Source organism: Felis catus, chromosome D1 (genome assembly GCF_018350175.1).
Source record: "Felis catus isolate Fca126 chromosome D1, F.catus_Fca126_mat1.0, whole genome shotgun sequence".
Taxonomy (NCBI): Eukaryota; Metazoa; Chordata; class Mammalia; order Carnivora; family Felidae; genus Felis; species Felis catus.
The window spans coordinates 99,260,246-99,281,650 of NC_058377.1; the positions used below are offsets into that span (position 1 = coordinate 99,260,246).

The window sequence follows — 21,405 nt, forward strand, 5'->3', positions numbered from 1 at the left end:
TGGGGCTTTGAGTTCCTGCTGTGTTTGTGCTTCATTCTTTTGTGCCCCCCATCGCTGCTATGAAAACCTTCGTTCTCCAGCAGGTAAAGTGACCTCGGCTCGTGCTGCCTCCCCCCAGGCCCCTGCCTGGGCCCTGCCGTGGGTGGGATGGGCTCCCTTCAACCAGGCCAGCCGCTCCCATTGCCAGTTGTCTCATCCCTTTTCTCCCCACCCTCTTCCTCTCAGCCTCCCCCCACCCGCGTGCTGGCTCACTCGTTCTGAGTTTTCTCCCCTGTGTGCTCCCTCCTCTCTTCTGCCAGAGAGATATTTGGGGGAATCTTTCAACTCAGAAGAAGGACCGGGGCTTCTTGCTCTACCATGATGAGTTTATTCCCTGGTTAACCCTGGGTCCCCCTGAGTTCTACCTCCCAGGGTCGGAAGAAGGTGTGGCCAACTCTCCTGCTACCTTTTTTGGCCCCCAGGGTGATGCCATGCCCCCCTGCTCCCACCTCCAGGGGCCATCAGGATGGCTGTGCCCCCGGGGGGGGGGGGCCTTACTCCTTCCTCTGGCCAAGCAGAACCCCTGCATGGCTGGGGCAGGGGTGACTCTTAGTCTTGCATTCTGGGCTGTGGACATGTGTGTATTTTGCCTGATGCTCCCTGTCACCTCCCTCCCCGGGTGCTGTACTCGCCTGTCTTCCGCTCGGTGTGTCTGCTCCAGAGCCCTCTGACGCTCTCCCTCACACAGGCAGGCCTGGGCCTCTCCTGCCACTCAGGGAAGGAAACTTACAGGTCTGGTGGGTTGAGTATCATGCCGCTTCTTCATCCAGCCTAAGGACCCTCTGTGTAGAGGCTGGGAGTGCAGGGAACCATGCTTAACATGAACAGTCTCGGGCTGGTCACAGGGATGAGTTCTCGGGCATCTCAGCACGGCGAGAGGCACAGGCTAGAGACAACTCTCAGCCAAAACGTGGGAACGCCCCACCGCAGCTCCGCAGGGCCCTGGACAGTGGCAGTGAACAGGCTGGTGAGAGGCCAGCCCGCTCCCCTGCTGAGGCTCTCCAGGAAGTGGGTAGAGTCACAGCCATGGCACAGGGAGCCACAGCAGGCCTCAGAGGTCTGGCTGAGGAGTCTGGGGCAGCGGCCTCTCATCCAGCAGCAGCTGGACAGAAGCTGGCATGGCCTGAGCCGCCACAGCCACTGGGACGTGCCACGGTGGGGAAGGGGACCCTGGTGCCGGGCGCTGCCGCCTGGGAGAGCCTGGCACTACCGCTCTTAGTTTTGAACTTTCTGTTTTGTCTCTTGCCCGTCCGGTTTTAGTTCCTGAAATTAAAGAAGTGGTGAGCCACAAGTACAAGACACCAATGGTGAGTGTGCCGCCCAACCCCGGCAGGCCAGTGTGCGCAGGGCTCCCTGGGGACCTTCAGACAGGAGTGGGTGGGCCCTCTGAGAGCATGGGGTACGGGGCACTAGGAATGGTTTGAGAGCTGAGTTTGGTCGAGATGCCACAGGTCCAGCTGAAGCCGAAACCAGTCTTCGGCCCTGGGAGAGAGAGACACACGCGCAGATCCCCTCTCCCGCCGGCCAGCTGTGAGCCCCGAGCCCGGTGTGAGGGCAGAGTTTCCTGCTTGGCAGACCTCCACGCGTGGTGATGCCGGAATCTCAGGAACTTGATCCGTCTGGTTTTCTCTTCCCTCTAGGCCCATGAGATCTGCTACTCTGTGTTGTGTCTCTTCTCGTATGTGGCCGCAGTCCGTAGCAGTGAGGAAGATCTCAGGACCCCACCCCGGCCCGTCTCGAGCTGATGGGAGGGGTCGAGAGCCCCCCAGCCCGGGGGATGTGCTTGCGTCTTCCGTCCGCAAGTGCACCGTGCCGCGCGCGTGTGTCCTCTGCGAGCCCCTAGCCGTGGCTTAGTTGGTCCAGAGTTGTGTGTTTCAGCGTGTCTTAGTGTCTGTCACAGGACTCAGCCGGTTTCCTCCACCTGCTCCCTCTCCACTCCCAGGAGACCAGCCTCCTGTCCCCTCAGGGCTCAAGAGTGATGTCTGTCTGTCTTTTGGGCCGATGGCTTGTAAGAACTCTGAGTACAGTACGAGCCCACCCTTGCGTGTCCCTGAGACATTTGTGTCGTGGTTCCTCGTCCTTGGTGTTATGACCCTCCAGTGCAGGACTCTGGCTGTCCGTCTCCTCTGATCCGGCGTGACTGGGTCCTGGGCGAAGGCCCACTCGGTGCAGAGTGAGGGGAGCTTGAGACCTGTCCTCCAGAGAAGGGGTGGGCAGGGAAAGGCCGGGAGAGTCACGGGGCAGCAGAGTGAGTGGCAGCCTCCCTCCTTCCTTACGCGTTTCCCGAGCCCGTAGCTGCCGCCTGCCATGGCTTCCCACAGCGGTGGAGCCGCACCGAGGGGCTCCTTCTCGCTGAGCAGCAATTTCCCTAAGGTCTGCTTTGCCTCGGCATGAGAGACCAGAGTGGTTGGGCTGGGAGAGTCCCAGAGACCACTGGCTACCATGCCCGGGAACCAGGTAGGGGAGAGCCGAGCTCAGTATACACGTCCGTGTCTGCAGGCAGCTGGGTGCTGGAAGGGAGGGATGGCCTGGGAGTGGGCAAGAGGTGATTGTACATATTTCAGCTCTACATTATTTATAAAAAATGTACAGATGTGTGAATGTGAAATAAATGTCCTTAACTCTCCTTGGGCTCTTGACCGCCTTGTATTTAATGACACCTCCTCTCTGCCCAGGCCTGAGGAAGGCTGTCCCTGGACTCTACAGAGGCATCTCAGGCCTAGAAGGAGGGAGATGAGATCGTGCGCATTGGAGTCCTGGCATGCTGAAGCCCCAGCCTCCCACCCCGCTTCCAGGAAGAGGCTATGGGAGGGGCTTCCTGCCCTATGCCCCCTGCCCAGCCCCAAGGGCTGCCCTGCTAAGGACTGGCCACTGGAGGAAGCAGCCAAACTGGGCTTAGACATTTGAGCAGAGAGATTCATTTAGCAGTGAAGGAAAAACCAGGGCCCCCCGGCCCCTCACAGGTGCGGTCCAGAGAGGTGGTATGACTTGGCCAGGGCGTCTCACAGAGCCTGGAGCCCGGGCTCAGGGCTCTTGGCCAGGAGTGTCTTAGGTTGGGTGGGACTCTTTTTTTTTTTTTTTCAACGTTTATTTATTTTTGGGACAGAGAGAGACAGAGCATGAATGGGGGAGGGGCAGAGAGAGAGGGAGACACAGAATCGGAAACAGGCTCCAGGCTCTGAGCCATCAGCCCAGAGCCTGACGCGGGGCTCGAACTCCCGGACCGCGAGATCGTGACCTGGCTGAAGTCGGACGCTTAACCGACTGCGCCACCCAGGCGCCCCTGAGTGGGACTCTTAAGAGAAGCAACCCTAGGACCAGGCTTCCTGGAATTTTTTTTTTCTATGCCACGGAAAATCCTCTGGCACTACCTGGACAAGAAAGACCATCCACACTATCAGGGCACTGTGAGCCCGGCTGGCTGGCTTCTTCCTCCCGAAAGTAGACTGATAATTGGATTTAGGCTCCCTACGGGGAAAGGAAGAGCAGAGGAGGCCCCTGGCTCCCAATATCTTGCACCGGACAGGACCACCCTCTCCCACTGGGAAGCAGGTGTGGAAGGGCCGTGGACTTGTTGCATACTGGGACCCCGAAGCAGCCTGGCGCGGCTCCTTCCCAGACCCTATGGGCACAGAACCACATGGAAGTTCAGCACTGCCCCACATCCAGGCTGCTGCAACCACAGGTCCCCAGGACAAAGGCAGTACAGAGCACAGGGGACCAGGCGGGAGAGCCCCGGGTTTCCTTCCATCGCAGTGCCTCAGTTTCCTCATCAGAAGGACGTACACAAGTGGAGGAAGGCCGAGGTTTCTTCTAGTGTTTTATGAATGTAGGATTCCACTCTCAGCTTCATTCAACTCATTCATGAGACAGAATACCTGGAATTTTGCTCTGAAGGTCAAATACATTTCCCTGTGCTTTTTGTGAAAAATGCGTTGGACAAGAAGAGTCCGTTCCCTGTGACCGCACTGATCTTTTATTGCCCTTATACATTGAGAAGACATGGCAGGCCAGAAAGGCCTGTCCCCAGTCACCATTTGCTGAGCCTACCACCCATTTGTCCCAAAGACCTGAGAGCTTCCAGTGGGAGCTCAGTTCAGTCCGTGTGCCGAGCCCCCCAGGCCCGCTCACCTTAATTGCACTGCCCTACTGATGCTTCCACTAGCCCAACCCTAAGATACACACTTGCACACACATATCCAGCAGCAGAAGGCGGCTTGTCCAGCTTCCTTCCAGGCTCCCAGTACATGGGCTGGCATCCTGTGGCACCTGTAACACAGGTTCCCTTGTGAATGAGCTGCACCGAAATCTTGCAAAGAGGCACCTGCACCCCCACTTCCTGATGGCTGCCCCTGAACCAAGGGCCAGGGCTCAGCCTCTGACCTGGGTGGCGGTGTCGGAGTGACTTGGAATACATACCTGGCCCTCTCCGGGAGCCAGCCAGATCACTGAGGCACTGTAGGGGAGGAGGAGGCCACGTCACATGTGTGTTTCTCAGCTCTGAGAGCAAAGCCCAGAAACCAGTACACTTGTTGGACAAGACAGGGTCATTGCTCTCAGAGCCACCGCGTGGCCCAGGCCAGCACAGTCCCAGCTGGTTCCCTGCCTCCACCACCCTGGGCCCTGGCCCTGTGGGCTCCTCACCTCGTACTTCTAGGCGGCACTCACACTGTGCCTCGCCTTGTAAGTTGGTGGCCCTGCAGACATAGACGCCCCCATCAAAGGGGCAGGTCTTTCTGATCTCCAAGGTCAACACACCCTGCTTGCTGAACATGCGGAAGCGGGCATCTTCTCCCAGGTCCAGGCCATTCTTGAACCAGGAAACCTTGGGCTATAAATCAGGTAACGGGAGGGAGGGAGACCATCTCAGGTTGACAGGAGACCTGGCAGGAACCCGTTTGTATTCTAGGGGCTCCCGCTGGAATCCAAACTATGCCTAAGCAGGGAATGAACAGGGAGCCAATGGAGAGTGCCGAGGCCCTGCTCAGGGAGAGGAGCCCGGCCCTGCGCCCCTGGGCAGTAGAAAGCAGGGAAAGGCTGGGGAGAGGACCGATGGAGGTTGGAGCCTCCTGAGTCTGCCTGGACCAGGATCCCAAACTGTCTACCTTGGGGCTACCCCGGACAGCACAGCAGAGGGTAGCATTGTAGCCAGCAATGACTGAGCGGTTCACCAGAGGGCGAGTGAAGCTCGGGGCCTCGGAGAAGTCCAGGGCCTTGTAGTTGGGTGGCTCATATGTGATGCCTGTGGGTGATAAGACTTTGCACCAAGAGTGCCACACCACGCTAGGCCCCCTCCCTGCTCCTACCGCCTCCCTGCCCCAGCTCCTCCTGGGGGTGGGAGTAAAGGTACAGCACCTGGTCTGGGGATAAAGACAGGCTCCTTGGTGGTGGCCGCGTTGTCACTGGGTCCCACCGTGTTATGGCTGAAGACCCGGAAGTAGTAGCCGTTGCCAATGATGAGCTCCGAGACGACACAGTGAGTGCGACGGTAATGTTCCAAGACAGTGAACCACTCCTGGGGGTGTGGAGGAAAGGGAGGGTCTCTGGGGGTCAGGTCCTACTCCCTGCCAGGGGCCTCTTTTGGGTACCCCTGGTGTCTGTACCCCAACTGTGGAGGGAACCAGATCAGAGAGGAAGGATGAAAAGCAGACCCATTCTAAGGTCAGGGGAGGAAGCTGGTGCCCGGGTGTGCCCGGCCCTGGGGAGGGTACATATGGGGGGCCCAGAACCCCAGGCTCACCATGGTCTTCTTGTCAGCTTTCTGTACTGTGTAACCCAAGATCTCTGTGTTACCATCATCTTGGGGTGGCTTCCACTCCAGAACCACATTGAAACCCCATGCCTCAGTGACCCGAATATCCTGGGGAGGGCTTGGCTTGTCTGCAGGAGAGAGACCAGCCGGAACAGACCTCCTGAGACTGCTGGAGTATGAACAGAGGGCCCTGGGAGGCCCCCTCACCCCCGCCAGCCTGGACCTGGCCTGCCACCTTCTGCAAGGTCTCTGGGCATCTCAGAGAGGGGGCCCCAGTGCCACGCACCAACGACCCGCAGGACCAGCGTGGCCTTGTCCTCCATGTTCTCGATCCGCAGCATCACCTCGTAGGTGCCAGAGTGGGTGCGGTGAGCAGCCCGGATGAACAGGATGGTGTCCGTGGGGCTGTTGCGGATGCTCACCTCCTCGCCTGCCAGTGGCTGCCCCTCTTTGGTCCAGGTCACCTGAGGCCGGGGCTTGCCCTGCAGGGAGGGACAGCTCACCCCCAAGCCTGGCACGACTGGGTGGCATCTCAGGGTCTGGTCAGCCCCTGAAACTCCTCTACCCGCTAGGCAAGGACGACACACCAGGGCACAGAGAGGGGGACCAGCCCTACCTGGAAAGGAATGAGGAGGTTCACGGGCTCCCCGACCTTCCTCTGGATGGTCTGGCGCAGGTGCCGGGGCACCTGGAGCCGTGGCCGCTCTGCGGGTGCCAAGTGGGCAGCTCAGCAAGGGAGGGCTCAGCCCTGGGGAGCGCTACAGCTCCTCCCCTCCTGAGGCAGGGCCCAGAAGGCTATGGCTGAGGAAAATGCCCCGCCCTCAGCTCCCCCTATCCCAGCCCCAGATGGTCTACGGAACCCCTGCTTCTATCTCCACCTCACCACACCGCTGTAAGAGGGAGGGATCGGAGAGGGTGAGCAACTTGTTTGAGGTCACGCAGCTAGGAAGTCACAGGCCAGGATGCAAATGTAGACTTTTGGACTCGATCCCTGTCCTGCAGACTATTCTGCCCCAGTCTGCTGCCTCTTTCCACTTTGAGAACCAATCTTTACGTGATTGATCCTTTGCTGGGAATAGAGGAATGGGGAGTGGATCCCAGATGGCCCAATGATGCTAAATTATGAACACGGGGACAATACCTACCTGTTGAACTGAGAGGCTCAGAGAACAAAGCTCAAAGGCCTACATTTTTCCTGTCCCAGAACTAGGGGTTGATGCAGAAAAGCCCAGGGAACCCTCTCTGAATGTTTGCCCTGGGCCTGGGGTGTGAATAAAGGCTCAGACTCTCCTGTCCCTCTCTCCAGTAGGGTCTCCCGGGATGTCCCCACTTCCACCGACCCCAACGGCCAGGATGTCAGCGGCAGGTCTGTCCTGTGACTGCGCAAGGGCCACTCACGCAGTATCTCCTGCACCGTCACGGGCTCCTTGGTGGCGATGGGGGCCCCGGGCCCCGCCATATTGTGCGCCCGCACACGGAAGAGCAGCCGGGCCCCCGTGGGCAGGTCCTTCACCAGCAACGAGGTGCGTTCTGTCAGCCCCTCCAGGGCAGCTACCCACTCCGAGCCTGGCCGGGGAAGCCCGTGGGCAGCATCAACATCAAGGGCCCGCCCCACTGCCCGCCCTCCGGTGGCTGTCTGGGGCTTCTGCCATAAATAGGGGTCGACCAGGGTGACGGGTGCCGGTCCGAGGGGGGCAATTCAGAGGAGGGTGCTGGGTGAGGGCCCGGGGCTGGGCAGGGGCACTCACAGCCCTCCCGGCAATACTCCACGCTGTAGCCATCCAAGCCTCCGGCTCCCACCCGCTCCGGGGGCCGCCACTTGAGGGAGACGGTGGTGTCTGAGACATCCTCCACGGCCAGGTGGGTGGGCTCACTGGGGGGGCCTAGGCAGAGGCGGGGTCAGAGAGGGGTCTGAGTGAGCCTACACCACTGGGGGAAACGGAAGGGCTCTGACCCAGACCCTCAACTGGCCACCGGTCACACAGGGACACTTGCCCTTAGTCTGGCTTATTCGAGGGCTGTCAGAATTATTTCAGCTCCCGCTAAAAGACCTGTCTGTAGATAGGCTTACAAACAAACACAGCAATTACAAAAGAGAGCCTAGGGCCACCTGGGTGGCTCAGTCGTTAGGCGGTAGACTTCATTTCCGCTCAGGTCATGGTCTCACGTGAGACTGAGCCCCACTTCAGGCCCCACGCTGGGCATGGAGCCTGCTTACGATTCTCTTTCCCTGCCTCTTCTCTCCTTCTCAAAAAAAAAAAAAAAAAAAAAAAAAAAGAGCACTAAATAGGAATAGATACCCAAAAGAGCACAAACATGCTTAGAAGGAGCCCCTTCTGTCAGAAAACACAGGAAATGCTATAAATGTAAGTTAAAGAAAAACTAGCTGAAAACGAGATTTCCTGGCACTGTATGATCGGGCGAGTTGACTAACAGCTAATAGTTGACTGACTGGAAGCCAGTCTCTAAAGAGAGAGGCCTGGAACCTTCTCCCCACAGTCCCCCCCACCCCCACCCCTTGCCTCCATCTCCCCAAGCCGTGCTGGGTCCTTGGGCAGGGGGTGGCTTCTGCGCATGCCACAGACAGCCACCTCCCCACCCCCGCTCCCACATCCTGGTAGGGACAGCTGTCCTTGAGAGCCTGACACACCTGTCAGCCACCCTTCCACCCTCTCGACCCCCGTGACTCAGATGAGGAAATGGCGACTTCAGGGCAGTGACCCCAGATGGCCCTCCTGGGGGTGGTGGAGACAGACCCACGCCTCTTAGACCCCAAGGCGCCCAGTGCCCTCACCCTATCCCATATATGACAAACCCTGATTGAAGGGAGTGGGGAAGAGGGGACAGTTAACATTTATTGAGCACCTGCTGTATGCCAGATGTTCTGCCTGCGTTATCTCATTTCACCCTAACCTCAGTTCCATGAAGTAGATACTGTCATTATCCCCATTTTACAGATGTGGAGAGTGAGGCCTGAGAGGCACCAACAGAGTGGTGAGAGGCTCAGCTCCACCCCTACCAGCTAGGTGACCTTGAGCAAGTCTTCTAACTTTTCAGAGCCTCACTTCCTTCCTCTGTGAAATGAAAAGGATTATCCCCGAGGGAGCCTTTTAAAAGGGACCCGGATGTAAATGCCTAGTGGGGTGGCCGCCCACAGAGCAGCTGCTTCTGACCAGGGAGGGTGTGGGGCAGTGCCAGGCCAGGCAGGCTCACCAATAGGCATGAAGGGCTGGGAGGCAGGGCTGGGCCTGGACATGCCGATGGCATTGACCGCGTAGACTCGCATCTCATACACCACGCCCTCAATCATGCGCCGTGCCTCGTGGCTCAGCTCCTGCAGCAGGTCAAAGTTCAGCCGCATCCACCGGAAGCTCTTCTTCTTCTTGCGCTCCAGGATGTAGCCTGATGAAGGGGGGACAGGAGCTCTGGTCTGGGGCCCAGCCTGCCCCACAACCCCGGCCCTGAGCTCTATCCCCGGGCCCTGCACTCACCCAGGACTGGCTGTCCCCCGTCGTAGGCAGGCGGCTCCCACTGCACGGTGCAGGAGTCCTCACCCACATTGCTGATCTTGGGGGCCGCGGGGGGATCTGGCACATCTGGAGGGATGGACCCACATCAGCCCCGCCCAGGGCCCAGGGCCAAGGCTGCCTGCCCCCACCACCCCACAGACGCTTCCAGAATGCAGTTCTGATCGTGTCACCAGCCTGTGACCAATGCTTTTCATGGCTCCCCACTGCCCACGTTCACCCCACGTCCTCATCCCAATCCTCTCCATGGAGCTGAGAGCATGCCTGTGATGTTTGTCATGTGGCTAAACGAGTAAATGGACGAGCCTCCCTGGTGGCCCCAGGCCAGCCAGCCTCACCGATGACCTTGACTGTGAGGTTGACCTGGTCCTCGCCCACGGGGTTCTTCACCGTGACAACGTAGACACCCTCGTCTTCCTTCTCTGCCCCCTCGACAGTGAAGATGCTGCGGTCCTTGGTGGTCTCCACCCGCACCCGGCCCTCGGTCTCACACAGCAGCTGGGGTGGGGGGGAGGGGAAGTGGGGGAGAAGGGTCAAGTCAGACACCACAGGCTTTGACAGCCCGTGCAATGGCCAGAGATAGGAACAGAACTCCGCACGGGGTCCCAGGAGCAGATGTAGCTTGAGTGGAAACTGCACTCTTGTGAGCACCGAGTCCAGACAGCTTTGTTTAGCGCTCGCCGTGAGCAAAGCACTGGGGCCAGGGGCTTGGGCTCTAGGTCTGGCTTTATCACGGAGCTTTAGGCAATCCCGATTTTCTCTGTGCCTCAGTTTTCTCATCTGCCAAATGGAAATCACATGACCTTACAGAGCTGAGGATCCCGAAAGACCTCAGGTGGGTGGAGGGGTCAACTGTGCCTGGAGGAGGAAGAGCTGACCCGAGTGGTGCCCAGGCAGCTGCTCTGACAGAAAAGTGCCAGGGAAACCCCCTCTCCAGTCGGGAAGAAGTACAAAGTCAAGGTCGGCCCAGGGAGACGGGAGCCTTGGGAACAGGCCGGTCATGAGGGCTTCCCAGCAATGTTCAGGGAACTCGTGCCTGACCGAGGCATGAGGATCCCACGTAGACCATGCCTGGAGCAGGAACACAGCTGGCCAGACGTGGTGGCTTCACGGAGACCTCACCAAAGGGTGGAAACCGTGTAGGCAGAAACTCACGGGAGGCAAACGAGCTAGATCCCACCATCAGCCTCACTCACCTTCTTGTCAAACACCCACTCGTCACTGTCACCTGCATCCTCCCCTGGGGCATCCAGGGATGGCCCTGCTGGGACCTTGTTCTTCTGGGGACAGAGCCGGAGGGAAGCAGGGGGAAGAGGGGCTGACTCAGCCTGGAGGGTATCATCCCTGCCCAGCGGCCCCTCTGGCCCCCCTTTGCCCACCCACATTCTGCTGCCCACCTTGCCCGCCTCCCAGCCAGCTGAGCCTCTGCACTCCCAGTGGGTAGCCGGTTGTAGGGTGTGCACTTGTGGGGTGGGGTGGGGAGCCGATGCCAACACCCATTGGGCACCCATTTTACAGATGGGGAAGTGGAGGAGGGATCCACAGTACCTGTGTGAGGGTCTTCTGCCAAATCACAGTGGGAGCAGGGTCCCCAGAGATAGGGACATCCAGGCGTAGCTTGTTCCCAGCCACAACCACAATGGTATCCGGCTTACGGCCCGGGCAGTCCAGGTGGATCTTGGGAGGTTCTGGGGGGGGGAGATGGCATAGGTCAGAAAAAGGGGCAGGGGCCCAAGCCCCATGAAAGAGGTGGAAACTGGAAGGAGTCCATGCCCCTGGTGGTTGTTTTTTAATCAATTCGACTGACATGTAATTTCCACTCAAGAAGATGCCAAGATTTGAGCATACGGCTCGATGAGGTGTCACAATTGTATACACCTGTGCAACCACCACCAGGTCAAGATCTAAGACCTTTCCATCCCCCCAGGAAGTTCCAGGGAGGTTTGTAACATCGGGTCGCCTACTGTAGCATTTCTCAGACTGCGCTTAGGAGGAACACCAGTGTCTTGCCAGAAAAAAGAAAAAGAAGTTTCCACGGCCAAATCGATGAGGAGGCCCTGGATTAAACCAAGTTAAGCACATTTCTTCACCACAGGATATTCCAGAGCCTTTGAGATGCTTCTGAGTCAGCAGGAGGTGGCCCAAGTGTTCAGTGATTCTCAAACTGACTTCACCATGGAACCCTTTTTGTTTCCCCCCTAAATTCTCAGGTTAGTTAACATACAGTGTGGCCTTGGCTTCAGGAGTAGAATCCAGTGGTTCATCACTTACATATACCTTTTTTAATGCTTATTTATTTTATTTATTTATTTATTTTGAGAGAGAGAGAGGGAGAGAGCATGCGTGTGCAAGCAGGGAAGGAACAGAGAAAGTGGGAGACAGAGAAAGAGCATGAGCAGGGGAGGGGCAGAGAGAGAGAGAGGGAGACAAGAATCGGAAGCAGACTCCAGGCTCTGAGCTGTCAGCACGGAGCCTGACGCGGGGCTTGAACTCACAAACCGAAAGATCATGACCTGAGCCGAAGTCGGACGCTTAACCGACCGAGCCACCCAGGTGCCCCTCCAACCATGGAACCCTTTTGAAATGGAGTATCCCTATTCAATGAATGAACTTAGTTTGGAAAGCCCTGACCTAGAGCATGCTTCAGCCCGGACTACCCTCCTGAAGTTAGGATAGATGATTGATGTTTAATCTAAAAGAAGGAGGGGTACTTCTAAAAGCAGAAAATTAATAATGAAATCTCACATCTTCTCGTCTCATCTTTCCTACACCCCGTGAAGGAGGCACGTCAGGATTCCCACTTCAGAGAATAGGAAACTGAGGTGCATAGAGATTATAATTGGCCCATGGTTCTGACTGACAGAGCTGGGGCTTGGGTCTTGGGGTCCCCACTCCAGCTTCCTTGCTCTTCCCTCTGTGAGTGGAGAGGGACATGGGTGGAGTGGGCATGGGGAGGAGGTCCCGCGACTCACCTTGCCTGGGCACGAAGTCAATCTTGACCTCTGCAAGAGAAGGGAGAGCATGCGGCACGGGGCTGGGCACAGGCAGAGCCCGGCGACGGGGCCCCCACCTGGCCCAGGCGCCCGCTCACCCATGAAATGGAGTTTCGCTGACAGGTTGCAGGCGAAGCCCTCAGGCACAAAGCTGTAGTCCGCCTCGTCGGCAGGCGTGACGTCGTCAATGGTCAGTTTGTGGACTCTGCAGGGATGTGGTGGCTCAGGGGAGCCCACTGGACCACACACCCCAGTCTCGTGGTAGTCAGGGCTCCAGAGGGCCCCTGCCCCGCCTTAGCTCAGTGGGGTGCTGGTATTTTAAATGCTTTCTCTATTTTTGACTTTCTAGCTCCCTCGCGTGTTTTCAGAGGTAGGCAATGTACAAGTGCCCCTTGGCTGGGCCTTTAGAGACTGATCGGGGGCTGCTGTCACTAATCTCTGTGACCTTGGACCCAGCACGGGCCGGTGCAGATGCTCGAGGCATGAGTAAGAGAGTGGGAGAGAGTGAGGGCCCTTGGCCAGAGCTGGCCTGGCTGCCTCCTGCCCTGCCCTGGCCGTGACCCGCGGGGAGGGGGCCGGGGGAACTCCCAGCCTGTCTGTCTCTCTCACTACTTCTCTCTTTCTCTCCTCTGCCTCTGCAGGATTCTCTTCTGTGTGCTCCTTCTCTCCCTGTCTCTCTGTCTCTCTATCTCAGTCTGTGTCCTGTGTCTATTTGTGTGTCTCTTCCTGTCCCTCTCTGTCTCACTGTCTCTATCTCTCTCTTTCTCTGTCTCTCCCTGTTTCTCCCTGTCTCCCTATGTGTCTCTAGTGTCTGTCTGTTTCTCCCTCTGTCTCTCTCTCTGTCTCAGTCTCTGCTCTCCCCATCTGCCTGCCCCCCTTTGCACTGGGGCCCAGCTCTGCACACTCACCGCCCAATGTGGGACACCTTCACGCGGCTGTCGGGCACCAGCTCCTTCCCGTTCTTCAGCCACACGCCCCGCACGTTCTCATCGGACACTTCACACTTGAACACCGCCTGGTCCTTTGCACCCACGGTCAGGTCTGCGATGCTCTGGTACACCTCCAGCTTTTTCTCTGGGGGGCGGAGGGCAGGGCAGAGCCAGTGCGCCGGGGAGGGTGTGTGTGGGTGTGGGCGTGAATCCGTGTGGAGATCACACGGGCATGTGAAAACCCGCGTGTGCACGCGTGAGTGTGATTCATGTGTGCCTACGATGATGGGACGGGGTGCACGAGGAAGCTCAAGTGTGTGTGTGGTGCGGGGCGACACTAACCAGGCCCATCTGGCCCTCCCAGTAGTCCCTGAGGTGGCCACCTCGGCACCCCCATTTTACAGATGAGAATGGCGAGGCTCGGTGTGTCAGAGTGACCTGCCCGAGGTCACACAGGCCTCCATCCTGGGTTTGCCTGATTCCCAAACACGGCCGGGGGGTGGTGCTGGGGCCGAGGGCGCCCAGGGCCTTGCAGCCTCCTGTGCTCCCCCCCACCCCACCCCCCGGGGCCTCACCCTGAACGATGAGCTCGGCCAGCGCCTGGCCCCCGCTGGTGCGCAGCGCGTAGTGCCCCGCGTCCTCCAGCGTCGCCTCGTTGATGATGAGGTGGTGTCTCTGCCCGTCCTTCTTGAACCGGTATTTGAAGGTCTCCTCCCTGGTCAGCTCCACCCCATCCTTCAGCCTGGCCGGTGGGCGGGCGGTAAGTGCCGAGGCCTCCTTTGGGGATGCCCGCGGGCCCCCCAGCCCTGCCCACGCCCCCGTGCCTCTGGCACTCACCACTTGACCTGGGCCCCCTCCTCAGACACTTCGCACTCAAACTCCACCCGCTGCCCCACCATCACCAGCTGGTCTTCCAGGGGCCGAGTGATCAGCACGGGGGGCTCTGGCGAGCAAGGAGAACGTAGATGGCCGAGCCCTGTGCACCCTCCCCGCAGGGTCCCGGCCTCCCAGGGGCCCCGGTCCAGGCCCACCTTTGACGAACAGCTCGGTGCTGCACTTCTCCCCGCCCACCACGCACTGGTAGGCCGCGTCATCGGCCAGCGAGCACTGGCTGATGGTCAGCGTGCGCTTGGCACCCACGGACTCGAAGATGTACCTGTGCCGGGGGCCGGGGGCGGGGCATGGATGGACGGCCGTCACTCACCTCGTGTGTCCCAGGTGCCCCGTCCAACCCCCTCCTCCCGTCGGACCGTGCCCCCACCCCCGAGCCTTCCTTCCCGGAGCTGGGCCTTACTTGCTGTGGAGCAGAAGGGGCCACGGGAGCATCCAGGCGGGAGGAAGCGAGACCCGGAGCAAAAGGGCGAGGAACAGAGACAGGCAGAAACAGAAAGATGGGCAATTAGACCCAGGGAGAGGAAAATGGGGAGAGACACGCAGGGCAGAAGCCGCACAGAGACAGAGAACACGGCAGCGGGGGGCCGTGAGAGGCACGGAGAGCAGGCTGGGAGCCTCCCTGCCCCCGCTGCTCCCAGGACTGCACCTGCCCCCCCCCCCCAGCCCCACCGCACCTGCCGCTCATCTGGATCTCCTGTCCATTCTTCAGCCACTTGACCTCGGCGTCGGGGTCGGCCAGCTCCACGGTCAGCCGGATCTTGTGGCCCTTGCTCACCTGGTAGGCGGGCTCCAGCTTCTTCTGAAAGGCTGAGCACCTCCGTCAGCACCCCCACTGCCCTGCCGCCCCTGCTGCCCCAGAAGGCTCACACGCATCGCCGTGGCTGGTGGCCGTGCCACTGGGCCGAGTCCTCCCACCGCACTCTGCCTGTGTCCCCCATTTTCTCTATCTCCACTGTGCCTGTCTCTTATTATCTCTGTCTGTTCTATGTGTCTGTCTCCTCTCTCTTTGTCCTTCTGCCTTCCTTGGGGTCCCCTCCACCTGCTCAGCTCAGGGATAGGGTTAGCGGCTCCCAGAGAGACAGAAGCTTGGCCGGAGAGGGAGACAGCAGCCAAAGGGACCTTCTCTCCTTCTTGACTCTGCTTTACAGCACCCCCCAGGCTTCTACTCAGTGAGGAGGGCCCAGCTGTGCTCTGTCCTCTTCTTGTGGTGTCTCTGGTCTAAGCTGACTCTTACCTTTTCGTGTGTGTGTGTGTGTGTGCTCGCGCGCACGTGAGTGTGTGCGTGCGCGCACGTGAGTGTGTGCGTGTGCCCTCTCCTCTTGCACGGCAGCAGAGGGCTAACCTGTGCTCTTCTTCTCGTCTCGCTTCATGCCCTTGAGCCTCTTGAGCATGCCGCGCAGGTCGGTGATGCCGTGCTGGAAGGCGATGCGCTCATATTCGGAGGGGGATGCCTGCCGCAGGATCTCCCACACGTCCTCCTCGGCTGGCGCCTCCAGCCTCGGGTCCCTGCGTCCAGCAGAGAGGCCTCAAGGGAATTCCCTCTGGCTGGGGGGGGGGGGAGGAGGGGCAGGCAGGACTGTTGCCCCCCGCCCTCCCCTGGGGTGGGGCTTCCTGGGGCCCAGGACCCCTCTGGTGGTGCCGCTTCGGCTGGCTTTGGACCTCGAGTTCAGTATGGGGGAGTCCTGGTGGAAGTGGGGGTGACGGGGGCGCAGGCTTCATCACGCGCTCACCTTAGGTTCCGGAAACTGCTGCTCCGGGCAGGACAAAAAGGCAGTAGACCATTAGAGGCATGGGCCACCTGCCCACAAAGGCCCCGGGGCCACAGCCCGTGGGCCTTCACCCCTCCCTTCTCCCCACACCAGTGTCCCTCCATTTACACAGCAGGGCCTTCCCCACACAGGGCCTTGTTTGTTCCTCCTGAGCTCTGGCAGGTGAGTATCTGGAGAACCAAAACTCAGAGACGCCCCAGGCAGTGGGGATCCACACTCAGGTCTGTCTGATTCCCAGCCCTGTCTGTCACCAGGGTACAGAGTCCCACCAACACCCTGTTGCCCCCAAACACCGGCCCCCGATGCTTACTCTCTAGGCCGCGGCAGCATCAGCCACAACGCAGGGTCCAGGAGAGAGAGGGAGAGGACACAGAGTCAGCTGGAGGGGCTGGGGGAGAAATCCCTGCAGCTTGGCGCCCCCTCCCAGCTTCTTGTGAGTCCCTGGAGTCTACTGAGGCAAGCTCTCATGGACTCAAGCGTCAGGGGTCGTGGGGGACCCTGGGAGGATGTTAGTTCACAAGATATCATGTCTGCAGAGCCCTCTGACTCTTCCCAACACCAGGATTATCCAATTTTTTTTTTAATGCTTATTTATTTTTGAGATACAGAGTGAGACAGAACACAAGGGGAAGAGGGACAGAGAGAGGAGACACAGAATCCGAAGTAGGCTCCAGGTCTGAGCCATCAGCACAGAGCCCGATGCAGGGCTCGAACCCACGAACAGTGAGATCGTGACCTGAGCCGAAGTCGCCATTTTACTGACTGAGCCACCCAGGCACCCCTAGGATTATCCCCTTTGACAGACAGGGAAATTGGTTTAGAGAGGTACAGTAACCAGCTCAGGGCCACACAGCCGGAAAACCGCATTGCTGGGATTTGAAATGGGGCCTCACCATCTGCCCAGGAGCTGCTACCCAGGGGCTCACCTCTTCTTCAGCAGCGAGCTGAAATCCAGAGTTCCAGCGTCCTCGTGGCTGTCACTACGGAGAGGGGCCCCAGTAAGGACCTCCCCAGCTGGAAGAGGCTTGGGGAGGTGGGGGTGGGGAGAGGTACTGGGAGAGGAAGGGACACTGTCTGGATGGGGGGCTCCATCTCAGACCCCCGAAGCCTGACGAGCATGGGCTGGGAGAGGGGTACCTGATCCGCCGACCACTTCCAGCCAGGCTCCTGTGGGGTTAGAACCAGTTCCTTCAGCTGCCCGGGGGAGCTTGCTGTCCCCCATCACTATCAACTTCAGCCCTGTCCCCCCACAGCCCCCCCCCCACATCATTCCCAGCCCTGACCCCGAGGGGCTTCAGATCCCAGCACTGGCCTCCCCGCCGTCCCTGAGAAGAGATGACCACTCACGTGCGGCGGAAAGCTGATCGGAGGTCCAGGTCTCCAGGGCCAATGGCCTCTGCGTTCAGAGAGGGAGATGAGACAAGGAAGGGGCTTCAGAAGCCTGGGGCGAGGTACACCCCAGAAGCCTCGCTCACCCCGGAGTCTCCGCGTATTACAGACCTGCCCATCCATGACCCTTGAGAGGGGGCATCTGCCCCAGGACCCCACATTCTGAGCCTTTCCAGAACTGAGGTACCAGGGAGTTTGGGTAGTTGATGGTCCCCAGCCCCTTAGCGGTGGCTGATCTCCCACGCAGCTCCCAGCTCACGCTTCACCTGTTCACCTGTGCCAGGAGCCTGGACCATCTCACCATCCAGGTGAGATCTGGACTTGGCTGTCAGACCCCACCCCAACCCTGGGAACCTCCGTGGGTTTCTCTCGTGCCCCTGCATGAGCAGCACTGGGCATGTGGGCAGCGGTTGTCCTGTTGGGACTAGACATCCTCCTTAGTGTTGGGAAATGGAGGCAGACGTGGGGGATAAGACCCATGGGGACCTGAGCCCAGGACGCCAGGGCTCCCCTCACCATGGACAGTGAGACTGAAGTTGCAGCTGTCAAATTTGTCCTTGGTGGAAACCTCACAGCGGTAGCCACCTGCGAAAGTAGTCTGGGCATCTGTAATGTGCAGCTCAAACAGGTAGACCTGTAGAAGGAAGGTATCAGGGGAGACCAGGGACCAGAAGAGAAGGCCCTTCACTCCTAAAGGAGACTGGGAGTGGCTAATGGCCATCAACATTTTCACCCCTCAGGGTTTAGTTAACCTGTGGGTAAGGGTTTTGTGAAAATAGGAAAAAGAGCCCCTTTTCAAGACACATGACTGCCATCTGCTGGCACAAGGTGGTAATAAAATATAAATCTGTGATGGCTACGAGGCAAATGACCTTCACTTAAGATAAGGCACTTTTGTGCAGTGCACAACCCACACAACTGAACATGTTGGCCCTGCCCTGCCAGAGGAGCCTTTGCCTGGGCCAAGACTGTGGAAGAGTGGGAGGAGAAGAAGCTGGGAGTCAAAGCACAGGTTCTAGGCCTGGCTCTGAGTGACATCAGACCAGCAGCAACAACCTCTCAAGCTTCAGTTTCTTTGTATAATGAAGGGCCCCTTGAGCTCCAATACTCATCCATCCAGAGGGTTCACATCTTCACTGGCTGATGCCACCTGCCCCCATGCTTCATGAGGTCCCTCAGCCTTCCTGGGCCCCCTGTCCCCACAAGTTTTATTATGCCCCCTCAAGACTGTCACGCCCTCCAAGCCCGGCATGTCCCACAGGTCTCCTGGGCCTCCCCATTGTCCCCGGGTGCCCCTGGCTATCCAACCTGCTTCCCAACTTCCCTAGGTCTCGTTTTTGCACCTCCTGTGTGCCTTCAGTCTCAGGGTGACCCCCAGGCTCCCCTGTGCCCCCGGTGCCTCCCAGGGGCTCCCAAGCCCTCTTTCCAGGGGGCCCCTGAACCGTGCCGTGCCCGCAGGCCCCACCTTGCTGGTCCGGTCGTAACTGTTGTGCAGCTGCAGGTGTTGGCCCACCTTGCTGCTCAGGTCCACCCACTTGCCCTTGAACCACTTGACTGTGGGCGGTTTCAGGAGGCTGGCGCCGGCCACGCGGGCTGAGAAGGTGATGCTGCCACCTGCAGGGAAAGGGCGACAGGCTGGGCCTGGGCGGGTGCCCTGCTGTGCCCTGCCCCACCCCACCCCGGGGTGCCGCAGCCCACACTCACCTGCGGTCACCTCGCCATCCTGTGGCCGCATCACAAAGAGGCCGATGGGGTCATCAGAGGCACCAGAGCCATCGGGGGCTGCTGAGCTTGACCCTGTGAGCAGAGGCCTTTGTGACCTGCCTTGGGACACCCCATCCGCTGGCCTTCACCGTCCCTGCACCGCCCTCCCTGCACCGGCTCACCTTTGGGACTTGGGGAGCCTCCTTCCTCCTCAGTGGTCGAGGTCAGTGCTTCTCCGGAGCCTCCAGGAGCCTCAGTAGGGGCAGGAGCAGGGCCCGGCACAGGCTCTGCCTTCTCTAGAAGGGAAAGGGTGGGGGGGTCGTGGAGCAGCTTCTAAGCAGAGAGCCCTCCTCTTGCCCCTGGTCCCCCTCAGTCTTTGCAGGCTGGTCACATACTGCAGTGTGTGCATCTGGCCTCCTCACCCTCGCAGACTGCACGCCCACGCCCTGGTGGGTCGGCCCGGGAGGCTGTGGGCTCCGTTCCCCCCCTCCTTTCCCCAGGGGCTCCCTCCACACCCGCAGCAGCCAGGGGCTTCCCTGCCAGCGCACGCAGCCCACCGAGTCCCCATCTGTGAGAAGGCGTCTGGAGGGAGGGCTGCGTGGTGCCTTATCCATCTCAGAACTTTCCCTACTTCCACAATGACTGGAACAGGCCAGGGAGACACATGGGGACACTCAGTGAGGTCTTGCTGCAGAAAAGGGAGGAAGGGAATTCCTGGCAGACGGCTCAGCCAAAGCAAAGGCGAGACAGTGGAAAGGCTCCTCCTATACCCTGGGTGAGGGAGAGATGGCCAGGCTGCCCCAGAAGCTCAAACCTAGGGAAGGCGGACCAGGGTCTTACCTGCTTCTATGACCTTGAGGTCAAACTTGACCTTGGAGGAGCCAGCGATGACTGCGTAGGGTCCCTGGTCGGTGGGGCCCACGTCCCGCACTGTCAGAGTGTGCCTCGTGCCCTCGGCTGCTAGGCCATACTTGTCACTGGCGCTGATGTCACTGCCCCCCCGCTGCCAGCGCACCTTTACTCCTGACCGCTCTGTCTCGGCCTCGAACACAGCAGAGCTGCTGGCTGCCACTTCCACTGACCTTGGCTTCTTGCTGAAGGCTGAGACTGAGATGGGCCAATGGAGGCTGCAGGAGCCGCTGGCTGGCCCAGGCACCCCAACCCTGCATCCCTTCTTCCTAAAGCACTTTAATGCATCGCCTCATTTAATGCTTCAGTGGCTCTATGAGACAGATGCAATTATTATGCCCATTTCTCATATGCGGACACTGAGGCTCAGAGAGTTCAAGTGACTTATCCAACATCACACAGCCAGTAGGCAGAAGAGCCAGGGCCGTGGTCCTAACCTCCACACAAGAATTTTGTTAGGTATGTCCTTGGATACCTGACCCTTCCTTCCTGGGGAAGCCCAACTCCCTCTCTCCCCCACCATCCGGGGCCCTTGGCAAGGGGCAAGTACTCTGTCCACTTGAATTGTGGCTAAATTTGTTCTCCAAGGGCCTCAGGCTGAGAATCAGCAACTGAGATAAAGCTGGCCTGGGAGGCGCTGGGGGCTGGGGGGCTGGGTCCCTGCCCTGAATGACCTTGGTAAGGGCACAAGCCAGGACCAGGTCCCTGGCCTGTGACTTTCTCTGCCCTTGGCCCAGGATCAGGGCTTCTCGACCATTCTCTCGCAGAACAGAAGAACTGGCATTTTCACGCCAGGTGTGAGGGCCACAGGAATGCAGGCTCATAAAGCGGAGACTATCACAGCTGGAGAGAGCCAACTCAACTCCTCCTTATACAGATAGGGAAACTGAGACCCAGAGAGGGCAAGGACTTGCCCAAGAGCATTCAGCGAGACTGGCTCAAGTCTAGACTCAACTTGGGCCCCTGCCGGTGGCAGCCTTTTCCCAAAAGGCAAGCCCAGGCCTAATCTTGCTGCAGAAGGAGATGGGATGGGGATAGGGAAGGGATCTTCTTCTGTCCCGAGACTGGGGTGATGGCCCACTCTGTACCCCCTGGCCCTGGTTCACCCTCACTCTCATCAGAAGGATGGGAAGGAGAAACCAAGAATCAGAAAAAGACCCAGAAGACAGCCCCCACTCTCAGGAACTCAGGAACTCAGGAACCCACTCAGGAATCCCCCAATTGTAGATGCCCCAGCCCCCCTGGCCCCCCACTCAGCCCCAACCCTAGACCTGCGGCTACCTGGCTTCTTCCCCGGCTCAGGCATCTTGAGAGAGATCACACCAGGATCTGAGCAGTCACAGGCCACCCAAGGAGGATCTGAGCAGGACCCGTCCCCCCACACTATATAAGGGGCCCTCCCCCTCCCCAGGATTTCTTATCTGCCTCTTGCCCAACCACCTGCTAAATATAGACAAATTCCAGAGAGCGAGGCTCTCCAGGGCGATGGCAGGGCCACAC

The 21,405-nt window shown here is 59.3% G+C and overlaps 2 protein-coding genes and 1 long non-coding RNA gene across 54 annotated transcripts in view; 2 read left to right on the plus strand and 1 right to left on the minus strand.

The window, feature by feature from the left end:
• MADD (MAP kinase activating death domain) overlaps nucleotides 1-2,665 on the plus strand; it is a 39,184-nt gene extending 36,519 nt beyond the window's left edge. For 28 of the 50 annotated variants that reach the window (XM_019812367.3, XM_019812371.3, XM_019812369.3 and 25 more), the window contains 2 exons: nucleotides 1,300-1,346; nucleotides 1,680-2,665. In XM_019812367.3, the coding sequence (XP_019667926.2) occupies nucleotides 1,300-1,346; nucleotides 1,680-1,784 (152 nt within the window). In that variant the 3' untranslated portion in view covers nucleotides 1,785-2,665. The remainder of the gene's footprint in view (nucleotides 1-1,299; nucleotides 1,347-1,679) is intronic. The other 22 variants (XM_019812383.3, XM_045039239.1, XM_045039243.1 and 19 more) reach the window with 1 other exon arrangement.
• A 1,327-nt stretch (nucleotides 2,666-3,992) lies between these two features.
• MYBPC3 (myosin binding protein C3) lies at nucleotides 3,993-21,332 on the minus strand. 3 transcript variants are annotated; one of them, XM_019812397.2, is made up of 35 exons: nucleotides 21,187-21,332; nucleotides 19,837-20,103; nucleotides 19,179-19,292; nucleotides 18,997-19,089; nucleotides 18,758-18,906; nucleotides 17,809-17,926; nucleotides 17,251-17,299; nucleotides 17,041-17,070; nucleotides 16,830-16,883; nucleotides 16,214-16,216; nucleotides 15,865-15,882; nucleotides 15,477-15,640; nucleotides 14,809-14,941; nucleotides 14,535-14,537; nucleotides 14,272-14,396; nucleotides 14,078-14,183; nucleotides 13,816-13,982; nucleotides 13,220-13,385; nucleotides 12,410-12,516; nucleotides 12,291-12,320; nucleotides 10,867-11,006; nucleotides 10,515-10,595; nucleotides 9,657-9,816; nucleotides 9,283-9,387; nucleotides 9,005-9,193; nucleotides 7,540-7,674; nucleotides 7,190-7,357; nucleotides 6,408-6,496; nucleotides 6,078-6,273; nucleotides 5,780-5,919; nucleotides 5,395-5,554; nucleotides 5,145-5,281; nucleotides 4,684-4,870; nucleotides 4,459-4,495; nucleotides 3,993-4,308 (listed from the first exon to the last, which is right to left on the minus strand). In XM_019812397.2, the coding sequence occupies exons 1-34, from the start codon at nucleotides 21,209-21,211 to the stop codon at nucleotides 4,485-4,487; spliced, it is 3,819 nt and encodes a 1,272-aa protein (XP_019667956.2). In that variant the 5' UTR covers nucleotides 21,212-21,332; the 3' UTR covers nucleotides 3,993-4,308; nucleotides 4,459-4,484. The 3 variants fall into 3 exon arrangements, with proteins under 3 accessions (XP_019667956.2, XP_019667955.2, XP_044895198.1); XM_019812396.2 differs by having other exon boundaries at nucleotides 10,515-10,598; XM_045039263.1 differs by lacking the exon at nucleotides 19,837-20,103 and having other exon boundaries at nucleotides 10,515-10,598; nucleotides 21,187-21,226.
• LOC123380597 lies at nucleotides 13,858-18,035 on the plus strand. The gene is made up of 2 exons (XR_006586602.1): nucleotides 13,858-14,000; nucleotides 14,236-18,035. It is a non-coding gene; the product is annotated as an uncharacterized LOC123380597 (long non-coding RNA).
• Nucleotides 21,333-21,405: the final 73 nt, after the last annotated feature.